We start from the raw sequence: 9540 nt of genomic DNA, 5'->3' as shown, positions 1-9540 counted from the left end.
GTTTCCAACCCCTTGAAGCCCCCATCAAGACAACTCCCAACAGTCAGGCCCCGCCCTAAATGAGGGTCTTCAACCGTAGGACTCCAGTGTCACTTTATGTGTACACAAAGTTAACAACCCAAAGAAAATCCATTAAAATACTTTATCATTTTGACACGGGTTTTCGTAATCCTTTACGGCAAATAACAGCCCACAGGTACATGATCTTCAGTTCAAACAAAATATAGCCAGTACAGTTTCAGTTTTTCGTTCGTTAAACCTAATTGCGCCAATGAATGATTTTCTAAACAAATTCTCGATGCAGAATCATATCCGGGCAGATGATATTCTACCACCTACGCTTCGTAATATAAGACCTTTCATAAACATATCATAGTTACGATGAAGTGATTTGCATAACCTCTAACGTATGCATATCAGCAAACGTTCATTACAACGTCTCCGCTTTTGAGATCGATACTCGATGTTTCCTTTCGTTCAACGGCCATAGTTGGTAACAGAACAACGCTGTCTGGAGGATTTTCAATGGCAATCGAGAAAGGAACAATACGGCTATTTATCTACACACTTGTATACGTGTTTTATTTGTGCATGGGATCTTTAATCTTCGCGACGTTAGAAGCACCGGTAGAGCAAGCAGAATTGGATAAACTGAAGGAGCTTAGAGCGCAATTTCTTGACGAAAATCGATGCGTGAACGACGCGGAGTTAGAGAAATACGTGCTGAGGGTTATCAAAGCCACGAAACATGGCATTGAACCGATACGAAATGTTACAACGTTTCCGAATTGGAATTTCGCTAGTGCCTTCTTGTATTCAGGAACACTGGTTACAACAATCGGTAAGGATTAGTTATTGTTTGTTCCCAAACGTGACAGCTGTTACGGCTAAATATTTTACGGTTTTTTCCGCTTCTTTTACTCACTGCTGACTTATTAGAAATCCATTATGGTTTAAGGTGCGATTTGTTCGGAATGAAATTGCAAAGAATGAAAAGAATAGCGACTGAAATGTATGACAAAATATCAGTTGTGTGATAAATATATATAGGCGTTTGATGATAATTTAAATTGGACCTAAGCTCTGAATTCTGCCTTGATCCTAATCAACAGTTCAAGCGACAAAACATTGCCATTTAGCGTGGCTTTGTGAGTTAGAGAAGCTAAGCGTTACCATTGCTAATAGTATTAGGAATATGCATATACGATTGATTCCGTTGCAATCAAGTTGTGTGACATTATAAAGCTTCAGTCAAAGTCAATCATCGACAAGTATCCGTTTTATGTTAGTGACTTGGGGACCGTTATTCGTTAAGCTAGGATTGTCCTCATTTACTAAACTGAACTGGCTCAAAATCACACAAATATCTTCTCCACAATAACGTTCCTAACTGTGCGAATTTTAGTGAAACCAATCAACTATATCCGACCTACTGCATGAGTTCATACTCATGCATTGAATTCCGCCTTATAAAATAGCATGTACACAATGTGTAAGCCTGAGTCATTTGACCTGGGCACCCCCTAAAAGATCAAACGATATATTTCCTTATCCATCTTACCCTAAAACACATCAGAATAAACAATTTGTCGCCGTTAAAGCACTTGCTAAGTTTGATCACGAATAATGGTCGTAATCTTAGCCGAGCGAAGCGATGCAGAACTTAGATAGAAGTTATAATTCTCTGATTTTTTGATACATAGCACAGCACCACTACACTAAATATGACACTCTGAAAATCGAGAGATGAAATTTATATCGAGCTTTGGCTATTTTTTGTTTTTGTATCATTATATTGCTGATACAATATTGTAAGATACTCATATATAATAACATGCAAATTTTGTACAATGCTCTGCCTTTGTTAAGATTAATAATAATAGTTTTGGAATCGATATGAAGTCTCTTTTTTGCTAGTTCGAGTCAAGTGAAGCGTTCCGGCATTCCAGCGATGCTAGGCTATATGAAACAAGTGATGGCTATAAATGTTTGTCCGAAGATCAAATTGACTAACAAAAACCCTGTCTCAAACCGACGTCTGTCACCCAAAATGGCTGTTGAGCCCTGACGTTTCTTTCGTACAACACTTGTGGCATGATTTTCGACGTTTTCAAAATACACAGCTTGTGTCAACGCAAGGGATTTCTCCCAAACTCCGCGGAACGAAGATCACGGTTTTTTAATGCAGTTCATCTCAGTTTATTTTTATATCTCAGACAGAGGACGCCTGCAGCGAGCATTATACTCGGATATTTCAGCATGTGGCTTTGCTGTTAGTTTAGAAAATGCATGGTTTGCTTAAAAAATGCCTGTCCTAATTTCACCCGTGAACACAAAGTAAACATCACATTTTGATCACTTTCAATCATGTATTTGCATAAATCAATTTCGCCATTTATAAATATAAGATATATACTCCTGTTGTCAAAAACTAAACTCCCCTGTCTAAGTATATATGGCCATTTTCAGCGGCTTGAAAGATGACAAAAATTGATTACATATGCACGTATTCACGGCACAGTGCTATCTTCACACTTAAAAGATCGTTGCCTCGCATATAAAAGTTATATATAAATAATTTGACGTTTTCATGACTTTTGACTGCAATATAAACTCTAAGTACCCAGGTTATCATATATATATCTATACATATCTATATGGCGTTTCACGAAGTTTTGAAATGCCTTTCAATATTGTTCATTATTAGCGAAAGAAAACTGACATATATTCATTCATTAATTTGCCGGCTTGGTTCATGCATAGTTATTATGGTTCATGTTGATGGCGAAATAGCTCTTTGAGTCTTTATCTTCCGTTTTATCAGACTATGCCTATGGTAGGAGAAGGCTTTCATGAAAGAATCGTTGAATTGGTGTCGGCTTTCATCTGCCGCGTTTATTTACTGAAAAGGGCTTGAACGGCTCAGCATTTTTTAAAAAAAGGAAATTAAAGTTTTATTAGTGTCCTTTCCTTCAATTATTTGTATAGGAAATTAAAAATTATAATAGATTCATCGCTAATACATTTTGCAAAAGATTTGGTTGTGCTGACACGTTAAACATTCGTAAAAGCCGTTCGTTTACGTTTAACAAAGCTGGCGCTATAAGAAAGCTCTCACATTCAATCCATTTATAGATATTGAAAGATTAGAGACTAAAAGAACAAAAAATGCTTTTTGGCATAAAATATTTATGTGTATAAGTGTGAAATTACTCTGTTTCAACTTTTGGCAATTTTGTTTCCTATAGTAACCGTAGCTTAATGACTGTAGGTCTATATTGATTCAAAGGAGCTGCTTGTAAGATCGTGTATGTAGGATTCTGTGCGCTTTCTTGAATATTTACATCTCAAATGATTTGTCTACATTCTTACATAGCATGTTACAGGGAAGTCTTGGCAAGAGAATAAAGATCTTAGATTTGAATTCCTTTTATATGCATGTTATTTGATTCAACCAGTGATTCAACCAATGGTCACGAATCCCCTATGCCATCCACGTTAGATTTTCTCCGGATAATATTTGTGATATGAATAGACAAAGGCAAAGGAAAAAGATTACGGTCTACCAGTGATTTGGAACAAATCAGCGCCGAATTCATTTGCATGTAATTGAGAAAGCATCTTTTCTTTATAGAAGCGAGCTGATAAACGGTATAATTGCAGGTGTTATGCCGAGTTATTCTGATTTCAAAAACCTCTCGAGCGATGGTCGATCATAATTATCACATCAGGAAGGCATCTTTTGACAAAACACATCAGCTTCCATTTAAATTTCTCGGCAAGTGCGAAAGATGTAAAATGTTTTGAAAAAGAGGAAAAATATGATGCATGGTCTCATAAGTGCTAGTGAACTGGAACGAGCCAATATTTCATCATTTCCATGTAATCGTGGATTTCTTAGCCTCATCTTTGCATTGAAGCACCCCGTAATCTTTACCAGACCTTGGACCCCACTAGAAACACATTACAAAGATTTAACATAGTATTTTAGCCTTAGACTCGACAGTCTCCAACAAGAGTATTATACACATCAGACGCGAGTGCTTTATAGACGCGACTGTTGTGTTCAAGAGGCAGAACAAAATAAACTTCACTTGACAAAAACGGTAACATCAACTTCATGTGAGATTTGTTAGTTGTACCCAGCTAGGTCAAAGTTGTCAGTTCTGCCTAGTTTGGCTCGTATAATCAATGAATCATTATTTAGGTTAAATTTGATATTTTGATCATATAAAGAATTCAAATATCTAACTTTGTTGCTTTAATACAAAGAATTTAACACCGGTTTTTGAATTTACCAGGATATTTTGAGCGAGACATGTCAAAAGAAGGTAGAAAACCTTTTTTCTGGAAACTGTCTTCATAATAATGTTCAAAAAGGCACGATTCCATACGTATCTCCTACATCTTATATTGCTCATTTTACGCCGGATGCGTCAAGATTGTACGCTGTTCCGAAGGTGTTCTAATCTAGAAAATCATAGCAGATGCCTCTTCCCACAATTTACGCACAAAATCAGCTGCTACATCCATAACAGAATAGGATTATCATGAATGGAGGTGTATCCAAGGCGCCCACGTTAAGTGAAGGGGGGGGGAAGGGGGAATGGGGTATGTGGGAATGGGGGAGGTCGGGGTGTCCAGCCACTAAGAGAAATGATGATTCAAGCGTATGATGCATTGATCATCTGATCGATGGTGCCATACTTATTAATAGATCTGCATTCTGCAACGATAGGAAATTCGGTGAAATAGGAAATATCAAGAGATGATATCTCCTGGAACAGAGAGGAGGTGTAACTATTATCGAATTCCCATGCGAAAAGTCTATACCTGACCACATTGAATTGACCGATCACGGGGTATATGATTCAAGCCATCTGATTGGACAATTTACACTCAAGATTAATATTTCCTAATTTTTCCAGGTTATGGCGATATCGCACCACTATCAGATAAAGGAAAAATATTCACCATTGTATTCGCGTTGTTTGGCATCCCCATGACGGCAATTTTACTAACAGCAATCGTGGAACGTATGTTAGGTAGCGCTGAAGCTCTGGAAGGTTTTATGTCACGTCATTACTTCACTCAACCCAATCTTCCTAAGAGCTTCATCCGCGCGGTCAACGTCTCGCTCATTGTGATCGTAATAGTCACGCTGATCATTCTACTGCCGGCGCTGTTTTTCACGCTGGTGGAGAAATGGGGCTACTTCGAATCGCTGTATTTCTGCTTTATCACGCTAACAACGATCGGACTTGGCGACTACACTCCGGGTGACAGCGAGGTTTGGCTCGGAAGCAAGTACAGAAATCTGTACAAGATATTATGCGTGCTTTACTTCCTCGTCGGCTTGTCGTTCGTCGTACTGATACTCGAGATGTGCGCGAAGGTTCCCGAGGATCATCCGGGCATGCTGTTCTCCTGTCACAAACCAATGTTAGACGATGCCGAAGATGACACGGAATTAAAGCCATTGCGAGGAGCGCGGGAACACGAGAACACGAACGAGTCCAGGGACTCTCAAGGATATCATTTGATCAATGAGGAGGACAAGGATAAGCCTTACCCTTCCCCATAATTGTACATAGGCCAATCTCGTTTCCCGAGACCGCGATCGCAGGCCCTGGGAACGAGATATTGTCGTACCCAGCGCCCTATCTTCGCACTGCGCGCCGCATATTTATTTTTTTTCGCGATGAGGCCAGGTTAACTATTTAACAATTAGACAACGAGTCCGAGTTGTCTATGAGCGAATAGTCAACGAAGGCGAAGCCTGAGTTGACTATCCGCTCATAGGCAACGAAGGCGAGTTGTCTAATTGTTTTAGTATACACACTGTACCTAGATATATTAATTTCGAGGAAATAATCGATACACCGCAATTACACTGAAAAATAATTTAATTAATTCAATTTTATACGGTCGCGCGAGCGAATTTTTCCCAAACGTGCACTATCACGAATAGACGATGGTTGAGTAGCCAATCAGAATGTAGGATTTGTAATAGACGATAGTCGGGTGTATACTAAATTACTATAGTTAGTAACAGAATTGGCCAATCAGGATCGTTTATTTCGGATGTACGTTTTCGGCACTTTTTGCGTCACACTAGTCTGAATTCTCAAACATTTAATGATTTGAAATATTGAATTGAAATCCAATGAAGGGAAACCAGCTGTAGGCAAAATTTATCGAATTTTAGGACCAAAAACAGTGTGGCGAAGCACTTCCAAGCCCAAGGTCTTTTATTTTAAACTATTTCGACGTTATTGAAGCCATCTTTCCCATCCCAAAAAACCCCCCGAAAAATGTCAAAGAAATCAGTTTAAAAAATGGAGTAAAACTGAGAGGTTACTCGGTACACAGTGATAAAAACGGCCTACCTATTTGTGACCTTCTCTGCAAGTATTAAACTCTAGTGTGTTCTTTAACGATTTTATGTGCCTAAAAAATCTTTTAATTCCTGTTCACAACTGACGAATAAACAAGAGTTGCTTGCAGAGGACGTCAAAGTTCTAGGAAATATAATTATTTAGGTATTTATGTTCCTATTGTATTAACCTACCTGTCAAATCCAATTTGACATTATATTTGAAAGCACAATTATTATTATTATTATAAGATTATTATTATTATTACTACAACACTATGTCGTCTTTGTCGTGTTTATTTATTTTTTGCCCCCGGCTTGATGGTAAAATCTGAATTCATATTTAGAATATGTTTGGAATTCTTGTTGCGTTCTTTTGAGTGTTTTTGCAGTGAGTCTAAGATAAACAACATTAAAATGATGAAATCTCTTCAAAATGAAATTTATTGATGTGATAAATAAAACTAGCTATCAGAGGTATTGTACAGTAGATTGTGTATATACAAAAACACGTTTTAAAACCTCTAAGCTTTGGTTGAAAGCTTTCAAAAGGATTGCTGTTTCAGTGGTGCATGGGTCACGGATTTCAAATTTCTCTTCAGCTTCTCTTTTTCAGCCTCTCTTCTTCAGCCTCTCAGCTTCAGCAAAAAAATTCTTCTATCAAAATTAAAACTGTTCACAATGGAAGTTTTTCATCAGCTCAATACTGCCAGCGGTGATGATTTTCAACTTGTTTTTAGTCTTTACACAACAAAGTTTGCGTCAAATATTGGTTATATTCTTGAAGTGTAGTCTGGATGGCACCCGACCCACCAAATTATTCTTGAAAAGGATGAACTGCCAATCTTGAAAAATTCTGTTTCCAAAGATACAAGCCCTGATGGTATTTGCATTGAGTATACACATTATTCCAGAAGTTCATGGAACTGGATTTAACAATTTTTTTTTAAAGAATTAAGATCCAGTTTTCATGACTGGTCGACTCAAAATTTCATAGCAATAATCTTCTGGATGGAAGGGATCATAAATGCTGGGTGAGGTTTCATCTTTTTCAAACCTGTATAGAAAATGATATCAATGATTAGCAAGGAATACAGTAGAAATTATACAAACCAATAAACAACAATTTAGATTGTGGGCATACTTTAAAAGCTTTGTGAAAAAATCCATTGCTTTTTCATTATCTGTGTTAAAGAGTGTAAATTTCAAGTTAGACAGTGTAAAAAATTTTCAATCTTCCATGTCAAGGAAATGGGAATTTTATATATCTGTTTTAAGAGATACCTTTAAAAACAGTGACCATAACTTTTTGCATAAGATATCTAAAGTAGCAAAAATATGATTCAATATAAAAATACTATAAAATTTCACCCCAAAAGCACTAAACTGCTCACCAACTAAACCTTCCCACCACCACTTAGGAATCCATGTGTGCACATGATGTACCTATTTTTATAAACTCATCAATCCTTGTGTATCCATTGTTACCTGTGCGCAAGAAGTTGAAGAATTTGCATTATGAATTTCCCCAGACCTTTATTTCTGACAGTTTTGTCCAGTTGTATTTCATAACTAGCAAAATATAACACAATCATTTGTTCATTGTGTATGGATGGCTAGCCTCAATTACATAATTTTTTCGTGTTTCTCGGGAACAGTTACAGCATTATGCACTAGCTTGGAATCATACTTGGAATCATAATTTGTATAATTTATTCACCAGTAAAGTACTTCTATATCGTTGTCCAGATCAAATCTGAAATGGGAAAGACCAACTGCTTTGCCACTTTCGTCTTTTGCAATAAGATACCTTTCAAGAATAGAAAATAACAAAGGAGAAAACTGTAAAAAATGGAGAAAATCCAGCTTCAGCAAAGATTTCATAATTCATTGTTACCACGCTGTATCTTCACTCATCTCCTCCCTCTTCTTCTTGTCACTCCAGCCCCACGAAGTAGAATCGTACCTGCATGATGGCGTAAATTAGCTTTAATACGGCTCCACAAAGCTTTAACAACAAATCAATCACTGCCTCTTCTTCAACTGAACTCACAATGTCTGCATGTTGTCCTTAGTCAGATCAAACGCCCAATTAAATTCATCTTGGCTCAACTCCGATACTCGTTTGCATCCGATGGTTACACTTAGTCTGAAAGACAAATATTCTGCCGTCAGTACAGGAGATGTCTTGCTTTATTGTCCATGCAGTAAAAGATATTTTACCCGTTTCTGTCGTATTTTGTGAATGGGGCAAGCGGCTTCATGAGGTCATCAACCTGGAGGAGATTAAAAGCATTTGCCATGAGAATTACGCAGCAATATGCACAAATACTACTATGAATGTCTACTAATTAGTAGGTAGTAACTATGTTTACCAGTTTAATAATGGTAGCATCAAAATGGTATAGACCAGTTTCCCTACTTCTAACTCCCAATTATAGCAAGACATACTGACATAGGGCATAAGAATTTGTTGAAAAATTGTACAGTGAATGGGATGTAGTATTGTAGTATTCTAAGTATTAAAGTCTTACAGCATTGGCAACATCCACAATCGATTGAGCAGCAGTGATCTTTGCTTGTTCCTATAAATATTGCGTTTATGATAAAAATATTGAACAGCACATTCGTCGACTTGGCTATTTTGAATTAAAAAAATGACACACAACACCTCTTTTCTTCTTAGTTTCTTCTCTTTTCCTTTACCAGACTTTTTCTAATCATTAAAAATACAAAATTAAACACCTAAAGTAACCATACAACTCTACAGAGCTTTGAAACATCACAGAATATATCATAGAATCTTTTATGCCAAAATACAGCCTATCAAAGGTAAAATTTGTCCCTATTTTTAATGTCCTGACATTCTGTGTTCATGAATCAAACTATCGTTGCCTAAAGTATGATATAAACAGATATTTTAAGTATATTTACCCCCATTTTGTTCGCAAATTGTCGAAATTTATGACTTAGAAAACTCGTTCTCTCGATCTCCCGCGTAATCCCGCGGTTCCCGCCAAAAATATTTAAAAAATTATCCACCGTTGTATATGAACGTCCCAAATGCATTCCTTTGTTTGTGTACCCAAGCGTACCCTTCCATCCCTAAATTTGTTAAATTCGGGGAAGAAGAATTGGTTTTAAAAAGACGGAAATTGGTCGAA

General features: G+C 37.1%; 2 protein-coding genes across 2 annotated transcripts; one reads left to right on the top strand and one right to left on the bottom strand.

The window, feature by feature from the left end:
• The first annotated feature begins 360 nt into the window (after positions 1 to 360).
• LOC114520078 (potassium channel subfamily K member 1-like) lies at positions 361 to 5719 on the top strand. The gene is made up of 2 exons (XM_028540281.1): positions 361 to 841; positions 4929 to 5719. The coding sequence occupies exons 1-2, from the start codon at positions 526 to 528 to the stop codon at positions 5582 to 5584; spliced, it is 972 nt and encodes a 323-aa protein (XP_028396082.1). The 5' UTR covers positions 361 to 525; the 3' UTR covers positions 5585 to 5719.
• Positions 5720 to 6802: 1083 nt separating this feature from the next.
• LOC114520079 (N-alpha-acetyltransferase 40-like) lies at positions 6803 to 9386 on the bottom strand. The gene is made up of 11 exons (XM_028540283.1): positions 9311 to 9386; positions 9048 to 9092; positions 8911 to 8961; positions 8600 to 8652; positions 8430 to 8525; positions 8274 to 8342; positions 8097 to 8186; positions 7865 to 7948; positions 7661 to 7698; positions 7521 to 7560; positions 6803 to 7433 (listed from the first exon to the last, which is right to left on the bottom strand). Exons 1-11 carry the CDS (start codon positions 9314 to 9316, stop codon positions 7331 to 7333), a joined length of 675 nt encoding a protein of 224 aa, XP_028396084.1. The 5' UTR covers positions 9317 to 9386; the 3' UTR covers positions 6803 to 7330.
• Between the last annotated feature and the right edge of the window lie 154 nt (positions 9387 to 9540).

The sequence above is a fragment of the Dendronephthya gigantea genome, unplaced genomic scaffold, assembly GCF_004324835.1.
Source record: "Dendronephthya gigantea isolate DGI-Jeju-01 unplaced genomic scaffold, DenGig_1.0 000015F, whole genome shotgun sequence".
Taxonomy (NCBI): domain Eukaryota; kingdom Metazoa; phylum Cnidaria; class Anthozoa; order Malacalcyonacea; family Nephtheidae; genus Dendronephthya; species Dendronephthya gigantea.
The sequence above is the reverse complement of the archived record's forward strand: the minus strand, read 5'-3'. Positions and strand labels throughout refer to the sequence as shown.

What these genes read in the sequence shown, in the direction of transcription:
- LOC114520078 (XM_028540281.1), top strand. Translation starts at nt 526, where the DNA reads ATGGCAATCGAGAAAGGAACAATACGGCTATTTATCTACACACTTGTA. An exon ending in AACACTGGTTACAACAATCG is followed by an intron (nt 842 to 4,928) that starts GTAAGGATTAGT and finishes TAATTTTTCCAG; the next exon opens with GTTATGGCGATATCGCACCA.
- LOC114520079 (XM_028540283.1), bottom strand. An exon ending in ACAAAATACGACAGAAACGG is followed by an intron (nt 8,526 to 8,599) that starts GTAAAATATCTT and finishes TTTGTCTTTCAG; the next exon opens with ACTAAGTGTAACCATCGGAT. An exon ending in ATGAGTGAAGATACAGCGTG is followed by an intron (nt 8,187 to 8,273) that starts GTAACAATGAAT and finishes TATTCTTGAAAG; the next exon opens with GTATCTTATTGCAAAAGACG.